We start from the raw sequence: 19,272 nt of genomic DNA, 5'->3' as shown, positions 1-19,272 counted from the left end.
GTACCAGTTTCTGCTGTTTGTTGACGGATCATTACTTGATCATTACAAGGTACATTGTAAGACCACTCCTCGCCAAGAGCCTGTCTAAAGTCATTCAATGTGGTCTGCTGGAACAATCATTTTCTTACAACACGGTGTCGAGCGTTCCACCAGTGGTCTTTGGAATTGAAATCAGGAGAATCTACTTGCTCAATTCCCTGATCGTTGAAGAATGGCTTTGTTCCGTGAGCATTCTGATTTCAGTGAGCATCGAAAGGCTAAAAATCGGGGCATAAGTAAGCTGAGCACCTGTGTAAATATATATCTCCTAATCACATTTGGGGCGAAGAAATGTGCGTCGTTACTCAGTGCATATGTTATTTTAAAGGTACAGTGTGAAAAAGAGACAAAATAATTTTTCGGAGTTCAACCCCCTTGATGCATATACTACCTATAAACTTCACAATGCTGTACACGAAATAGTCGCAGTGCATTAAACATTATGGCCTCCACGTTTCTTTAATCTAAATGCGTAAGTGACATTAACAATCACATTAGGCGTTACACATTAACTTAACGAAGTTTAAAAGACTTGGTAAACTATAAGGTTGCCCCACTCTGAATTCCATTTTTACCCTTTTTGCCTACAAATGATCGTTTTGGTTTTTTTTTATACTATATGACACATGATATTACTGATGGTAGAGAAAATACAAAATATCTGAGAAGATACCCATATTTTATACAATTTATTCAAATTTAAAGCATGCACAGCCTGAAACCTCGGGGATCTGTTGTTCCACAATGATTTCCACAGAGGTAAAATAAAATGCCCATATGTTTAAAAAAACACCACCTAATGTCACCAAACTTACAAATAATGAGCAACAACATGATCTCGTTAACGAACACTTGCATAATAGCTTGTGTGTCTACCGCGTAGTGTCCCATATTTCCTAAAGAGCTTGGCAGGGTTAGTCCATCAGGCCCGTAGCCAGCAATTTCAAAAGGAGGGTTCTTTTTCCGAAAGAGTGGACCTTTTATGATGAAGCCTTTGTGTACCTAGATCAAATTTTACCCAGAATGAACCTTTTTCTGACAAAAAGGGCGGTCCCGTAGAACTCCCAAAGCCCCCCTCGGCTGTGGGCCTGATATTATTAGGGTGTTGGTTCTTCTCTGCATTGCACACTCCAATTCATGCCACAGGTGCTCAGTAGTGTTATTATCAAGGGTCAAAGATGGTTTCTCCATCCTCAGAACATTAATTGCCTTTCAGTAACAAACCACTCACAAGACAAGAACTGTGAGCAAGTGTATTGTCACGATGAAGCCTGCAGTATCCCTGAAGTCACCTCTTGCATATGGAGTGAGATAGCTGTTGAGCAACCATCTCTGAGCCCTGATATTAACCCTACTGAGCACCTAATGTGGTATCTGGAATAAAAATACATTGATTAACAGATATGAGGTGATCATTTGTAAAGTAAAGCACATGTAATTAGAGGTGGGACCAAGTCTGTACTTAAAAAGACATGTAATACAAACGGATCTTTAACAAACATCCACACTGGCAAAAGCAGGTTGCTAGATTAAGTGTGAGATAATACACTGTCACCCGAGCTATATATGCCATAACACCTCGAGCGTCAGCGAGAGGTGTTTATGGCATATATCGCGACAGGGTGACAATGTATTATTTGACATACATACCGAGAACAAATATAGTCATTTCACCCTAAAACGCCCCCTAAAACTGAATAAAGTGACCCTATATCGCGCTCTAGAGATGTTATATGGAATAAACTCGTCCACGTGCGCTGGTCACCTCCCGCCAAATTCTTATGTAATGTCTGACCAATTTGATCAATTTTTGCTAAATACTTGTCGTGGACGTTCAACTGGCTTGAAAAGTATTTAATCAACCGTCGACACTGACCATGCGCGTCTCAGCTGAACCACACCTAGCTGGGACTGCTGGGGAAAAAAAGGTCCCAAGGCAAAACCTCAACCGGAGCAGAATATAGTTAAACTAATTTTTCACAAGAGCGAAGGAGAAGAAATTTATTCTTTGGTGATATTTCTGACAAGGAGGCAGTTTCGGAATATAGTCAAAGTCACACGGATGTTTATTAGAAGTTTATGGGAGTGATAATTATAGTTTAATTATTTTTTCTGACGCCGAGGAGGTTACAGAATATAGTCAAAATCAAACGGCGGTTTATTTCAAATCCACAGGAGTAATAATTCTACGTTGTGGTGATATTTTTTACTACGAGGCGGTTTCTGAATATACATGTGCTACATGTAGTTACAAGTTCAAAGGGGAATAGATTTGATTTTTACCAATATATCTGATAAAGAGGAAGAATGAACAGCTTTAAAACAAAAGGTAAATCACACAACCCTCATTAAAAAGTTATAGATTTACAAATAATTTGTATGCACGCATGGCTGAAATGTAAACTAATTTCCGTTTTCAAACCATATCCATATGATATGACTTAGTGTAATAAAATGATAAAGAAAAATTGTTAAACGTGAAAAGCTTATATTATTTTTTTAGAGTGTGAGAGATTTCAAATTTGTCAACTGGTATGTATATAACGCAAGTAAAGACACTATTCTCTTGATGCCAAGAAGGCCACATGATCACTGTCTTCGGCTTTCAGCATTTGAGAGACCTCAACTGATTTAACCAAGATGTAGTCGTGAAATTCTAGACTACATCGAGTTTAAATCCGAGTTTTCCGATAGACGCTACGCAGAAATGTCGAGGGAAGCGAGATATTTTTGGGTAGCGGCTCGAGGTTGCCCTCGATCTTCACTGAAGCTTGGCTAAATGGACAGGCTTCAGTGATCAGCATATCGCCATGGTCATAAAACATCCCTAGGTATGTATCAATAATAATTGGATAAACCCATCAACATTGTGATCTATTTAATTTATTTTTCTTCCAGATGTCTGGCGCTTCCACCGTACAGAAGCACGACGTGACTTCGGAAGTCATAATTCGACTTGTCATATTAGAAGACCTTGACGATTTATACAAATTTACTGATCAAGTTCGCTGGGAAGTATCAAAAGAAACGTTGAAAGTGTTGCTTGAAATAGTAGAAGTCGGGCACTACCTTGTTGCTGACCTCCATGGCAAAATAATTGGTCAGTGCAGATCAAGTTTTTGTTCGTTGCCGTGTGTGTGTGTGTGTGTGTGTGTGTGTGTGAAACTGCCCCATTCTTCCTAAAGAGCTTGGCAGAGAGAGAGAGAGACAGAGAGAGAGAGAGAGGGGTGGAACTTATTCAAATTCAATTTAATTTACAGTTTGTACCTGTAGTGGTGCATGCATAAGCTTTATTACAGTTTTCGAAATCTGTGCCAAATGAATAAATATCTAATACAGATTGAGGTTTATAATTAGAAAAAATATTAATTGAAATTTTCACCTCGTGCAAAGATGAATAATACATTTAAATACATATAATAAGTTATCTCGTTCAATTATGGTCATTGTACACCTACGTACTGAAATAAAATAAAAGTAAATAATGTAAAACGAATCATAAAAAATTATGAATACGAGAGTACCCAAATGTATACGTTTTCGTGTACTGATGCATACATATAAATGTGCTTTTTCGAGAACAATAAACGTATGCGACGTTAGCCTAACGATCACATTGCATTTGTATGCGCATGAGCAATTTTTCTCATACCTTGACAGACGTAATAAGAGCACAAGTGTAATATGCGGCAGCTACTCCGCGCACGTTGTCTGTGACCCTACAGTTTATACTGAGGTAGACATATTAGCCAATTTATGTTTCCAAGGTTCGGTCTAAATAGTGTGATTTTGTACGAAAGAAATTCATACTTACAGAGAATGTACTAAAAACTCTCATATATTGCGATATTCTACTAGTACTGTTTATTCTTCTAGGCTCATATTTAATTATTTTACTGGATGACGAAAACGCCATGTGTAACTTCCTGATAGTATAGACCAAAAATACAGGGGCTCAAGCATCGGTACGTATTCTATTTGGCATAAAATTACGCAGGCTTAATGAGTACGTAGCATGAAGAGGATATATATTTTAAATGCCCCAAAAAGATTGAAGTGATTCACCAATGAAGGGCCTAGATCAGGCAATGCTGTCCCATTTTTACTTTTTTTCGGGATTGTACTATATAAACGCATTAACCTTTTTCTTTCATGTTAATTAAGCGCAGCATAACTATCCAGCATATTATGTGCGCGTTTTTTTTTTTTTAATTTGAAAAAAAAAGTTTATTTCAGACATTCATTTTATCATCATTAACTATCAATACGTTTTTCTCTCCAAAAAACTTAACAAAAAATTGCCAACGACACCACCTGAGTAGGGCAGTCAAAGGTGTTCCCATTACAATATCAATAATTATTTTATTACTACAATTAATAAGGGTTATTTTTGTCAATTACAGCGAAGAAAATTGTAGCAAGGACTATGGAAAACGCTGGTGAGAGAAACGTCGTGATCTATTCCGTTTCCAACCGAATACAGGCTAACATAAAATTTGGCCTGAAAATTGATGGACGGCATGTACATTTTTGCGAAGGTTGTTTTGATGTCGGGACCTTAATTCCCGTCACCAAAACGAATCACTCCATGATCAACGTTATTCCAGCAAACGAGGTCGACTTTGAAGCTCTTCCCACTTATGATACCTCCATCAATGCATTTCAAAGGAAAAAGTTCTTGAAAGCGTGGCTGGCAAAGCCGTCGGCCATGTCGTTTGCAGCACTCACAGATGGCGGAGAGGTCGTGGGTTATGGGCAGGTGCAAGACGCGCCGCGTACAAAGGACATATCTCCGCTCTACGCTGATAATCCGGTAGCATTTGTGCTGCTTCTTAAAGCTATTCTGGAATCCATTCCTACCGAGTCTCGTGTGTTTATGTTAATCAATGTCGATTATGAGGCCGGAATGGAAGTGATAAAAAGAAACAGGGGAACAGTAAAGGTTTTCCCTGAGGAACCCGGAACCTTCATGTATACCAAGAGAAATTTGGAAGTGCCCAAATTTGGAAGTGTCTTTGCATTAGCTTGTATCGGTTCCTTTCCCGCATGATCGGCTAGAAGCACTGGCAAACAATATGCACTTTTTTAATCGTTAAACTATACATATAAATTGCCATTTTTATGTATAGTTTAAAAAACTGATTGGATTCTTTCTACTGCATGCAGGCGAACATTATTTGTTATGCTTTGTATTTGAGCAAAAATATTCATTAGGTTGGTAGTTGGATCATAAGTGAAAATTATCAGACAAGCCGAAATATTTTCTATAGAAGCTAACGGTATGAAAATATTTCGGCTTGTGTTTGATAATTTTTACTTAGGCATTACGTTAAATTTGAAAAAAATGTTATTATTTAATTGTATTTTGTATAAACTGTTAATGTATGGATCAGTCGTCAATTGCCCAGCAAACACAGAACGACGTTACACATTTACCATAGCGTTTCTGTAACCAGAAAACGACATGGTAACGTTATGGTAACGTTCTGTGTTTGCTGGGTAGGGAAGTCACGAGAATTAGTACATGAAAATTTCGAATGGGAATGGGTACATAATTATAATAATTGTTTCGTGTACTATATACAATACATGCAGTAGCGCATAGCAAATTCACAAAATATTTCAGTGCAAGTAAATTTGATATGTCTTTTTTTTTTAATTATAGAAGTAAAATGAAAATAATGGTAGCCCTTAAGGCTTATTTGTTCAGAAAAAAAACTTTTTCATGTTTGATATATTTTTTTGTATTTTGCTTTCAAGTTAACGATCTTAGTTTGTTCACATGGCTGTTATATAATCTTTTTTCCGTTTAATATAATCTTTTTGAAAGAATGGGTCTTATTTTTCTAGAAATAATTATTTGCTATATTATTACCTATTCTGAAATAAATATCACAAGATATTTTTTTGAAAATGACCAATAGGGTTTGCATTCCTAATTGATTTACATTATGTATTCACAAAATTAATAGTTTCTGCTTACTTTGTGGTATGGTAACTTTTCCCAGAGTGTATATTACTTTCATCTTCAAAGTAACTGTTGAGCGCATCTACAGGATATTTCTAGTTTTTTGTTATCTGTTGAACATATCTGTTAAATTTTGTAAGAATATTAAAAATATTGGGTTCATGACGAACTTAAAGTCTACATATCTGTTGTAAGATCTACTTTAGAATATGTTGTGCAAGTGTAGCATCCTGGACTGACCAATTGCCAGGCTGAAAAAATTGAATCCGCCCAGAAAAGAGTCTTTAAGATACTGTATCCTTATATCTCGTACAAAATAAATGTGTTCCCTTGCAAACCAGGCGCAGTAACTTATGCCTTGAAATGTTTGCAGGCATGTGTATGGAGGAGCATAGACTGAACCGTTTATTACCGAAAGTTAAAGAACATTCGCATTGAGACACTCTCAGAACTTCTTTGCCCCAAAGGTTAGAACTGTTAGATCTGCAAAAACTTTTATCCTTTGGTCCCTCGGAATTTTAATGTAAAAACACTAAACTGTTTAAAGAAACTGATTGATAAAAACATTTGTAAGTGAACTATTTTAAGGAAACTTACTGATTTATTTTAATGTTAATTCAATTCTTTCATGGTACTGAATTATTGTTAAGAAGCAGTTTGGATTTTATATTTTAATCAGTACATCAAACACAATTACATGGAGTCTCATTTGCAACACTAGTACAGCAAATGATAAAAGTATAAATGAAAGAAAACGTATGACTGTCGTGAATTTTAGATTTAAGAATGATTGTGAAACGGATATGGCGAAGATAAGTTGGAATGATTGACAGCAATGATTGTAGTCAGAACTACTGTAATTAACGAAAAAAGCACAGAAAATTAAAACGTTTATGGGAATAGGGAAGTTCCTTCAAAGAAGAAAAACAAATTTAAGGTTCACGGAGGCATACTTTGGCGAAGAATGCCAGAGTCACCAAAAGGTATTGCTATACCATGAGGAATTCCGTCATGGAGTTGGTATCTTGTGTTGTTGCCTTGAACCTGAATGGTGCCATTTATTATTTAAAGTATTGACTCTACGTGTACCAGTTTCCTCAGTTTGTTGACGGATTATTACTTGAGGTACATTGTTAGACCACTCCTCGACAAGATCCTGTCAAAATCATTCATTGTGGTCTGCTGGACCAATCATTTTCAATACACGGTGTCAAACGTCCCACCAGTGCTCTGTGGTATTGAACTTAGGAGAATCTACTTGCTCCATTCCCTGGTTATTGAAGAATGACTTTGTTCTGTGGGCATTCCGATTTCAGTTACCCTAGGTTCTAGATTCCGGTATTGCCAGCTTGATCTTGATTTCATATATAACCCATATCAACAATACCGGCTCTAGTGACCAGCGGCCATGTTACACTTCCATCAATCAAATAGAACTGCTCCGCAGTGAATCTGCAGTTGAATGTCATCAGACCAAAATGAAACGTAAAACAGATTTAATTCTGCTTTATTTAATTTTATTTGCTGTATTTAAGATGTAAAGTGAAAAAATAAATAATATTCTTCGAACAGAAAAGATATATCCAATGTTTTTGTATTTTTTGCTTATCAAAGAACATTTAGTCCTGAGATGTACACGTGCGCAATACACGTGCTTGCCGTGTGCCAAATTTGACAGCTACACTGTATGCCCGATACCACTATAAGGGCTGCGCAATGGCTACACCAAAATCAGTTTTTAAAGCAGAATGTTGCTTCTATTGTGGCACTGACCTTCGACTGCAAGATATTTTCAATTCAAACTTCGTCAGGCACTTTGCTTCTTGTCTCGTCTGCACGAGATAACTTCAGCGCGAGGCGGGAAAGGCAGCTCCAGGCGGCCAAACCTGTGACGTACGAGCTCGAGACTTATGACTTCCAAATATGGATCCAGGCGGACACAGCTGTGACGTGTGACTTCCAAATATGGAAGCGCCCCAGGCAAAATTTTGAAGAAGAACGCCCTCAGATTGTCGCTGTTCGTCAGAGCTAGTAAAAGCGACTCCGTCACAAGGTATATATTTAACAAGCTAGCTTTTACGTTGCTCTGACACTCAGGGTTATTTCAGTGAGCATTGACAAAAAATCGGAGCATAATTGAGCTGAGCACCTGTGTAAATGTATATCTTCTAGTCTTATTTGGGGGGCAGAAATGTGCGTCGTTACTCAGTGCATATATTATTTCAAGGGCACAGTGATAAAAAGAGACAAAACTAGAACTTTTGGGAGTTCAACCGCCTTGATGCTTATACTACCTATAAACTTCACAATGCTGTACACGAAATAGTCGCAGTACATTTAACATTATAGCCTACACGTTTCTTTAATCTAAATGCGAAAGTGACATTAACAATCACATAAGGTTTTACACATTAATTTAACGAAGTTGAAAAGTGCTCTGTGGTATTGAAATTAGGAGAATCTACTTGCTCAATTCCCTGGTCATTGAAGAATGACTTTGTTCCGTGGGCATTCTGATTTCAGTGAGCATTGACAAAAAATCGGAGCGTAATTGAGCTGAGCACCTGTGTAAATGTATATCTTCTAGTCTTATTTCGGGCGCAGAAATGTGCGTTGTTACTCAGTGCATATATTATTTCAAGGGTACAGTGTGAAAAAGAGACAAAACTAGAACTTTTGGGAGTTCAACTCCCTTGATGCATATACTACCTATAAACTTCACAATGCTGTACACGAAATAGTCGCAGTACATTTAACATTATAACCTACACGTTTCTTTAATCTAAATGCCTAAGTGGCATGAACAATCACATTAGGATTTACACATTAACTTAACGAAGTTAAAAAGACTTGTTTAAATAGGTTGCCCCACTCTGAATTCCGCACCTTTCTGATCAAGAAACCGCGAAAAGTTGAGGTGAGTGTTATCAAACCATTTAAAGAAATTGCTTCAACTAATTCCTATTGCATTTTAGGGAACAGAAAAAAAACCTTAAAGAAGAAAAACAAAGTTAAGGTTTAAGGAGGCATGCTTTGTCGAAGAATACCAGTCACCAAAAGGTATTGCTAAACCCCGAAGAATTCCATCATTGAATTGGCATCTTGTGTTGTTGCCTTGAACCTGAATGGTGCCAATTATTATTTGAAGTATTGATTCCATATGCACCAGTATGCGTATTACTTGAGGTACATTGTAAGACCACTCCTCGGCAAGAGCCTGTCTAAAGTTATTCAGTGTGGGCTGCTGGACTAATCATTTTCTAATAACACGGTGTCGAGTGTCCCATCAGTGCTCTGTGGAATTGAAATCAGGAGAATCTACTTGCTCAATTCCCTGGTCATTGAAGAATGGCTCTGTTCCGTGAGCATTCTGATTTCAGTAAGCATCGAAAGGCTAAATAATTCGAGGCATAAGTAAGCTGAGCATCTATGTTTATGTATATTTCCTGGCCACATTTGGGGCGAAGAAATTTGTAGTTACTCAGTGCATATGTTATTCAAGGGTGCAGTAAGTAAAAGAGACAAGACTTAACATTTTAGGAGTTCAACTCCCTTGATGCATATACTACCTATAAACTTCACAATGCTGTACACGAAATAGTCGCAGTACATAAAAAATTAGCCTACACGTTTCATTAATCTGAATGCTTAAGTGACATTAACAATCACATTAGGCTTTACACATTAACGTAACGAAGTTAAAAAGACTTGGTTAAAGGCTGTCCCACTCTTAAGTGTGTGTCCATGATAAGACCAGTCAGAGGGTGGCAAGGTGGGGGTCAACAGATTTCAACCAAATTCATAATATAGTTGCATATATAGGAGATATTCACATTGAAGGCAACAATCCCAAAATAAATTATTGGATATAATTATAATATAATATTAAATGTTTTGGCCATTTTTGGCTTAATTTTCAGCTTCGGTCAATAAAGCCACTTCATAAGCAAATATGTTAAAACTGATGACTTTTTAAAATAAATTGATAATTTACCTATTTAAACCAGCCATTTGCCATTGAGAATATGTTACTTAATTTCAGTTTAACCCATAAACTAACGAGCTACGCCCATTTTTATAACCCCACCCCCCAAACTCACTTTTCTACCAAGCAATGTTCAAGCATTCATATCTCTCTTTTTGCAGGGTTGACAGCCATAAAATTGTATAGGGATCCTGAGCATATATTGGTCTCATCATACAAATTTTAAAAAGTGTGTTAAACACAACAGAAGATATTGAAAATGTGCCTCAAACTTAAGCAATTTTAGCAGAAAACCAAACGACCGAAATCAAGATATCACTACATTTTGAGATATTACCTTCCAATAATCAAATTTAATCAAACACTCACAGCCAGGAATTCAAACAATGCTTTGATAAGGGCAAATCTATCCAATTTTTATAAATACAAGATGGCTGCCATCAATTCTGTCCCAAAATACAGTTACCGCAATTCCTCAAAATAATCAAGAGGCCCATTTTTGCAGGTTTTTTTATTTTGAGATCTGTAATACAGGATTGCTCAGATATTATTCTTTTCAAACAGAGCCATACAACTTCTGAATAAATTAAAATGATTAGTGACAAGTTATTCAACCCCCCCCCCCCCCCCACACACACACACACATTTTATGAGTTATTACTGTGCATATCCAATGTCATCAGCATTGTGTATATACCTTATTTTCAGGGAGCAAGAGAGAAAAATAAAAAAAAAATCACAGAGCATTTTTCTAAAGGCAAAAGGGAATGACTGTCTCATTTTATCAGTTTTCCCAAGTGCAACACTAATTAATCCACTTGAAATGATTTATATTGCATTTTTCAACCATTCTTTTTCCTTTCAAATGATTCATAGGTTAAAATCTGCTGACCCCCACCTTGTCGCCTTCTGACCGATCTGTCTGGCTTTCTCATGGACGCGCTCTTAATTCCTTTTTTTTATGTCTACAAATGGTCATTTTGAATAGAATTTTTTTGTCTGAGATACCATATGACTCATGATATGACTCATGGTACAGAAAATACATAATACCTGAGAAGGTGCCTATATGTTATACAATTTATTCAATTGTGTAGCCTTTTACACAGATGTGACCTTCCCAGCTGATATCAGACATCAGACCCCACTCTCTCAAGCCTTTGATTATCTACTAGTCTGATTCCACACTACCACTCTTGACACTCTGTTTCCTTTCAGCTAAGAAGCTGTAAATCCAGTTTGAAATAATTCCTGGGATACCTAATTCAGACAGTTTTTGATTGAGCAGTTTGTGGTCTATTCTATCGAATGCTTTGGTGTAATCGACCAAAAGCATTCTGGCATATTGTCCTACAGTGTCAGTCTGCCTTGCAATAAGGTCTATGGCTTCGATCAGTGCGTATGTCGTACAACTCCCTTTCATGCTGCCGAACTGCCTAATGAAACTGTGTACCTAGATCAAATTTTATCCAAAATGAAACTTTTCCTGACTGAAAGGGCGGTTCTTCCGAACCCCCCGAACCCCTCTCGGCTGCAGGCCTGATATTATTAGGGGGTTGATTCTACTCTGCATTGCACACTCCAATTCATGCCACAGGTGCTCAGTAGTTTTATTATCAGGGCTCAAAGCAAATCACTCACAAGACGAAAAGTGTGTGCAAGTGTATTTTCTCGATGAAGCCTGTCGTAACGTTGAAGTCAGCTCTTGCAAATGTGGAATGAAATATATCTGTTAAAAATATCACCGTCATTTGTGAACAAAAAGTTGTGGAATTAGAGCTGTGACCGCCGTTTTTACCAAGCATGTGCTTATAAAGATATGTTATACAGACGGATGTTTAACAGACATCCACACTGGCCAAAGCCGGTTGCTAGTTTAGCAATCATCATTTGCCAAACCCATCACCATTGTGATCTGCTCAATTTATTTTTCTTCCAGATGTCTGTCGCTTCCACCGTACAGATGCACGACGTGACTTCGGGAGTCATTATTCGACCTGCCACATTAGAAGACCTTGATGAATTATACGAATTTACTGATCAAGTTCACTGGGAAGTGTCCAAAGAAACGTTGAAAGTTTTGCTTGAATTAGTTGAAGTCGGGCACTACCTTGTTGCTGACCTCCATGGCAAAATAATTGGTCAGTACAGATCGAGTTTTTTTTTTGTTGTTGCTCTTGGTGTGTGTGCGTGTGTGTGCGTGTGTGTGTGTTTGTGTGTGTATGTGTGTAAAACTGTTCCATTTTTCCTAAAGAGTTTGGCGGAGAGAGAGAGAGAGGGACGGGGGAGAGGAATATTAGCCAATTTATGTTTTCAAGGCTCGGCCTAAATAGTGTGATTTTGTAAGAAAGAAATTTAATACTTACAAAGCATGTACTAAACACTCTCATATATTGCGATATTCTACTAGTGCTGTTTATTCTTTCAGGCTCATATTTAATCATTTTACTGGATGGCGAAAACGCCATGTGTAACTTCCTGATAGTAGACCAAAAATACAGGGGCTCAAGCATCGGTACGTAAGTTCTATTTGGCATAAAGTTACGCAGATTTAATGTGTACGTACAGGCCCGTAGCCAGGGGGGGTTCGGGGGGTTCGAAAGAACCGCCCCTTTTGCTGGGAAAAGGTCCACTCTGGGTAAAATTTGATCTAGGTGCATGAAGTTTTCATGGGAAAAGGTCCACTTTTTCAGAAAACGAACCCCCCTTTTGAAATTGCTGGCTACGGGCCTGACGTAGCAAGAAGAGGATATAGGGGCCTTTATTTTAAATGTCCCAAAAAGATTGAAGCGATTCACCAATATAGTAACAGGCAATGTGGTCTCATTTTGACATTTTTCGATATTGTGCTATACAAAAGCATTACCCCTTTTACTTTCATGTTAATTAATTACGTTTTTTTCTCTCATAAAATTAACAAAAAAAGGCCAACGACATAACTTGAGTAGAGAGGCCTTTACAGAATTTTACTCTCATTTTCCTGTTTCAAAGGGTACTGAAAGGTATTCCAATTACAAAGTAAATAATTATTTATTTTTACAATCAATACGGATTATTTTTTATCAATTACAGCGAAGAAAATTGTAGCAAGGACTATGGAAAACGCTGGAGATAGAAACGTCGTGATTTATTCCATTTACAACCGAATACAGGCTAACATAAAATTCGGCCTGAAAATTGGTGGACGGTATGTACGTCTTTGCGAAGGTCGTTTTGATGTCGGGACCTTAAATTCCGATGTCAAAATGAACCACTCTGTGATCAACGTTATCCCAGCAAATGAGGTGGACTTTGAAGCTCTTCTCACTTATGACACCTCTATCAATGTATTTCAAAGGAAAAAGTTCTTGAAAGCGTGGCTGGCAAAGCCGTCGGCCATGTCGTTTGCAGCTCTCACAGATGGCGGAGAGGTCGTGGGTTATGGGCAGGTGCAAGACGCACCGCGTACGAAAGTCATATCTCCGCTCTACGCTGATAATCCGGAAGCATTTAAGTTGCTTCTAAAAGCTCTTCTGGAATCCATTCCTACCGAGTCCCGTGTAAATATGTTTATCAACGTCGATTATGAAGCCGGGATGGAAGTGATAAATAAAAACAAGGGAACCGTGAAAATGTTGCCTGAGGAACCCGGAACCTTCATGTATACCAAGAGAAATTTGGAAATACCCAAATTTGGGAGTGTCTTTGCATTAACTTGTATCGGTTCCTTTCTCGCATGATCGGCTAGAGGCACTTGCAAACAATATAAGCATTTTAGCGCTCAATCGCTAATAATACCATTTAGAAAAACTGATTGCTGTCTTTCTCCAGTATGCAGGCGAACATTATTTGTAAAGCGACTGATAATATATGAAATTTTTAAAGAGCCATGAATCTTAACTAGAGAAGTTCACAATTCTGTTTTGTGGTGTAAAAAGTTTATTTTTTTACATTCAATAATGATTACTGACCTTTAACTTAAAAAAATCAAAAAGAAAACACAAAACACACACACAAAAAAAAACTAACAATGTTAAACAAAAGAGTGAAGCCTATCAACATAAGTCTGTTTAGCTGCTTAGCATTTGATAGTTAAAAATGTCATTGTACATGTATTATTGTATAAACTACGTATTGATTAAACGATCAGTCGACAATTACCCAGCAAACATAGAACGTTATAGTAACGTTATGGTATCGTTATAAAACGCTCTGTGTTCGCTGGGTAGTGAAGTCCCTTAATACGAGAATTAGTACACAATAATCCGTAAATGGGAATGGGTACATGTCTCGTATACTATAAACAATACTTGCAATAGTGCATAGTAAAGTTACAAAACATTTCAGCGCAAGTAAAATTGATATTTTTTTTTCTTATTATATAAGTAAAATGAAAATAATGGTAGCCCTTAAGGCTTATTCGTTCAGAAAAAGCCTTTTTCATGTTTTAATATATTTTTTATCCTTTTTTTTTAAGATAACGGTCTTTGTATGTTTGCATGGTTGTTATATAATCCCTTTCTGTTTAATATAATTTTTTGAAAGAATAGGTCTTTTATTATTAGAAAAAATAATTTGCCCTATTCATTACCTTTTCAGAAATAAATCTCACAAAAACAAAAGCAAACTGTGTTGTTTTATTTAATGCTTTTTCTGAAAACACATCGTATTATTTTTATCAGTCCGATATGTATGTCTTTCTGGATCGATCATGACAAAGAAAAGCTATACTCCCCTAGCAAAAAAAGTGTCACCCCTAACGCAATGTGTGAAGTGATACAGAAAAACATGTCATGAAACGATATGATTCATTAAAGGGATAATAACTCTTCGTGTGAGGTCTATATTTCACAATGAAAACATTGTGAATAACTCCTATAAATATAATATATTCTGTTTTACGACAAAAACAGGAGTTATAGCTATTATTCTGATATCTGTGCTTGTCTTCAGACCACGTGACCTCCATTTATGGCTGTACTGTGTTATAATCTCTTAAGAGATTTTAACAAAAAACCAAACATTTTAGAAAAAAACAGGGACTAACTTTGAATGTAAAGATGGATTCATAAACCATTGGTAAGTATGGGAAAATTGTTGTTTACCCCAGGAAAATTCATTTTTTGGCCAAAACGAAGAGTTATTATCCCTTTAAACTTCAGAAGGGAAATTTTTCACAAAAAATTAACTGAATGTACAACCAATGAATAAGCTAACCATATAAAAATTCAAAGCCACAATTTGGTACTTTGTACTGTATCCTCTGGATTGGAGGACACACCTGACGTTTAGAACTGTGCGTGCAGGGAGCCGAAAAATTGTAACGTTTGCACAGTGATGGCGTTCCACAAACAGTGCAAAGATAGTATGACATCATTTCTGTTTGTATCTTTATCCCTCAGCTATCCATTTCTGAGGATATCTCACACAAAACTGGAAAATGCGACACTATAGACAATTTCTTCAGAGCCCATTGGCATATAAACTGCGGAACTGTCCCTGTATGGTGCCCAGTTCTCTTGGTCCAAGGTGCGTCATAGTGGTGCAGTATTGTTGGAGATTCGGACATTTGCAAGGTATAAAATCATTTTATTGGGGATTCGGGGGTTTTGTTCAGTTGAATATATAAAGCCAAACAGGTTAACCAAACACAATGACATGAGGTCTCATTTGCTACACTAGTACAGCATATAATGAAAGTATAAATGAAAGAAAACACATGACTGTCGTGAAATTTTAGATTTAAGAATGATTGTGAAACGGATATAGTGAAGATAATTTGGAATGATTGACAGCAATGACTGCAGCCAGAACTACTGTAACTTACGAAAAAAAGCACGGAAAATTAAAACGTTTGTTTTCGTGCGAGTGTGTGTCCTCTCATTTTTAAGGCATAAAAGATACATTTAAATGTGACAACGCATTTTTATTGTAAAAAGCTTTTTATAAGCACATTACAATTATGACAAAATTAAGAAAAATTTTACGTGGCTGCACTGGAAATTTGCATGACCAAACAGTTGCTTCACTGGCACTCTCTTGACTGGCTAAATAGTAAAATCACACAGTATACCAGTCTACGGGGGAAAGTATCGGGTTATCATATATATATATATATATATATATATATATATATATGACAACAAATAGAGTGAACAGCAACACACGTGAGTAGAGCCCTGTCTATAGATATAACAGACATGATACTGTCAGTGACATAAATGCTTGATCCGTGTTCTACAAACAACTCTATAAAACTGCTAACTTCAGTATTCACATATCGTGGAGAGCAAAGAGGTGCATTCTGTGTACATACTGTATGCCATGTGTATAACGTGTATGATGCAGGTACATATGTCCCTTTAAGTCGGCATAGCGAATATACCAGTAGCACATAGCGAATATAGCAAGGCGTCAGTCTCTCTCTCTCTCTCTCTCTTCCAATTCTTTCCAATTCGTACTTCGACACTTTTTTGTTTTTCATCATTTTTTTTTCTTTGTCAAGTCCATTAATGAATAAGAGTGGGAAGAGTTGAAGTCAAAGTTCGCTATCAAAGTTCAAATCAAGGTTTAATGTACACTTTCCATGTATTCAAGTATCATATCGGTTGCCATAGATTGCCACTGCTCTTCCTTTATGGTTTGTTCCGTAGGCGCCCGTATGAAGTTGATTATCAGTTGCGGAAGCGCTGCAGCCGCCAGGGATGCAAATGACTTCCCTATTGTTTTCAAGCGTTGAACTTGGTGATAAGCATGCAGAGCGAGCATTATCACAACTAAAATCAGAAACGACAGAAGAGAAAGGATTACAGCACAAAGAAGTTGTCTTTTCAAAGGAAGAATCTGAGTGTATATTCGTTTCCAAAGAGCCTTCTCCATTTTTCTGATCCCGCTAGCGTGCAGGTAGGATGGTTGTTTTGGTGGGCGCTCAATTTGAATACATCGGCTGTGTCGTGTGCTATCATTGGCTATTGAGGAATAGTTGGAAGAAGTGACCTCCAAGAGGCGAAAGGTTTCACAGTCCTCTCCTGTCGCGGTACCAGTCGATGAGTCAGAGAAGTGATTTGCTTTTCGGCATTCATCGTAAGCCTTAAACACAATGGTCTTGAGTGTGCGATATTTCTCCTGCATGGTGTGAAATGGGATATAGATGTAGTAGGCCCCTGAGAACAAAAACACTAAATAGGGAAGGTTCTGATCGCTGTTTATGAAAAGACCAGATACAGTAAAAATGACTACCCAGCATATTGTTGAACACGTGTCAATCAAAAGAAAGACGAAATAAAGGAAAGGAAATAAAGAAATAAATGCGTATGGAAGTTTCAATCTTCTCAGCACTGGGTTACAATCCATTTTGCTGAGTTGCATGCCTAGCATGACCAAGAATACGAACCCTACCGGCATAAAAGGCAAAATAAAGGGCATAAGCACTGAATACAAGACATTGGATTTGAAGGCTTTCTTCAACACGTGAAAGAATGTGCGTGGCTCAAGGTGACGTCTAAGGGATGTCACGAGGCAAATGTGACTTGGTGGAAACCCTGCATTTCGATTGGCTAAAAATGTGACACCGATATCCTTAAAAAAAGCCCCGGATGCCAGATTATGGTACGTGTGAACGGGTGTGACAAAGACAACAAACACAAAGCTCCAGAGCGTGAGTGCGACTGCGAAAAAAAGATAACCCACCCAAGGTTGAATATCCAAGAGTATACAAGTATAAGTAGACGCTACAGGGTGTGTAAATATCCAAGACAAAATAGTTACCCGTAACAAATTCGTGTACGCACAATGACCTTTCCATAAAAATGGATACAGCCTGAGGTTGGTCACAACAGAAAAAAATATCATTGCGTGAACGATCACAAACGCCAATACCCTGTATAGAATGGTCAGGCAACTGTTAGGCCTACCTTTTTGGGCAAAAAATAATTCGTTAAAGGGCGTCAGGTTGTTGTAGTATTCAAACTGTTGCAGTTCTTCCTGGGCAACGTCGCTAAGATACAGTGAATATCTTGACGGAATTGCCTTAAGTATCAAGAGAGGGAGAAAGTAAAAGATAGTTCCAGTAAAGAAAGTTTGGGCAATAAAAACTATTACAGATTCTAGGCGCGGTGTCCTCACGTAGTCAAGAGTCACATTTTCCTTTGAGCTGTTTAATAACATGTCTTGACTACAGCCAGTGCGTCCTTCCAATGGAAGTGACAAATTTCTGAGATATGACTTTACACACAGTTGCAAGTCTCCGTCATTTAATGATACGTCCGTCATTGCGTCTGAAATGCTAATCAAAATGGCGGATGTTATGCTGTACAGGCGGCATTCTAAATTTAGGCCTTTCCAACAAGAGTCGGGCTTCTGGACTATATCGACCTCAAAATCATAAACTTCATTTTTGAGAGTCCACAGTGAAAGGGCAACAAAGAATGGATACACTTGCAAATAGGGGTGACCGGTCGAATTCTTTAATAACATCCAACTGTAGTTCAATTCCATGCCCACGGGATCTTTGTCGGTAACTGTCGAGTAACTAGCATCCGTCACATTTGGAACAATTACAGTGTATCTAAACTTCATCCCGAGTAGTTGGCGTAGTAATCTTTGGCCGTTTTCGGTGAACATTAATTTGCAGTTCTCGGGGCAGCTAAGTATTACGGAACCGAGGGAGGGTGGAGGCTCAGGCAATGCTCGCACGGGGCATACAAATGACGTGAAGAACGTTAAGATTAAGTACATTAAAACGGAACCGATGACCGCCTTGATTGCCATTTTCTTTGCTGGTTACCAATGTCCCCCGAATGACAACCTGAAATGAAACAGAAAAACACGGGACTAGTTCATTAGGAGCAACGTCAAGGCAAGAGAATACGAAAATGAACAAAAAAAAGATGTAGAAACTGACTCTCACTTTCTGTCCAATACAGAAAGTTCTTTAGGCTAATGAATAGGAGCTACCTTCTTCACGAGAAAAAATGTTTTGTATTATTAGTTTTACCGAAAATGCCATCTTGTGGATAGTTACACATTGCGTAACGACTTTGTTATTGAAATTTCGTGTATTGCAGTGGTGTGTGGTGCACAGCAGAGTTTTATTTATTTATCTTTTTTAACCCTCATCCACAAGGAAATGGAACCCTACGTAAACCCTGAAACCGGGCCTCAGAGGCCCGGTGTACCATGAAAATCTGACTCCCCCCAAAAAACATTCAAAAATCTAATTTAATTTGAGTAAATGACTATGATCTTGTAGTATGCATAATGGAGGACACATTGGCACTTGTTGTTAGTTTGCAGGTGAAAA

General features: G+C 37.6%; 2 protein-coding genes across 2 annotated transcripts; both read left to right on the top strand.

Moving 5' to 3' along the window:
* The first annotated feature begins 3,929 nt into the window (after window positions 1-3,929).
* LOC147761577 (uncharacterized) lies at window positions 3,930-5,202 on the top strand. Its single transcript, XM_087014166.1, has 2 exons — window positions 3,930-4,004; window positions 4,443-5,202. Exon 2 carries the CDS (start codon window positions 4,466-4,468, stop codon window positions 5,087-5,089), a length of 624 nt encoding a protein of 207 aa, XP_086870292.1. The 5' UTR covers window positions 3,930-4,004; window positions 4,443-4,465; the 3' UTR covers window positions 5,090-5,202.
* Window positions 5,203-11,905: 6,703 nt separating this feature from the next.
* LOC147761576 (uncharacterized) lies at window positions 11,906-14,376 on the top strand. Its single transcript, XM_087013820.1, has 3 exons — window positions 11,906-12,133; window positions 12,421-12,507; window positions 13,065-14,376. Exons 1-3 carry the CDS (start codon window positions 11,932-11,934, stop codon window positions 13,709-13,711), a joined length of 936 nt encoding a protein of 311 aa, XP_086869946.1. The 5' UTR covers window positions 11,906-11,931; the 3' UTR covers window positions 13,712-14,376.
* Window positions 14,377-19,272: the final 4,896 nt, after the last annotated feature.

Source organism: Lingula anatina, chromosome 5 (assembly GCF_051362555.1).
Source record: "Lingula anatina isolate TDL-2025a chromosome 5, LinAna3.0, whole genome shotgun sequence".
Taxonomy (NCBI): Eukaryota; Metazoa; Brachiopoda; class Lingulata; order Lingulida; family Lingulidae; genus Lingula; species Lingula anatina.
The sequence above is the reverse complement of the archived record's forward strand: the minus strand, read 5'-3'. Positions and strand labels throughout refer to the sequence as shown.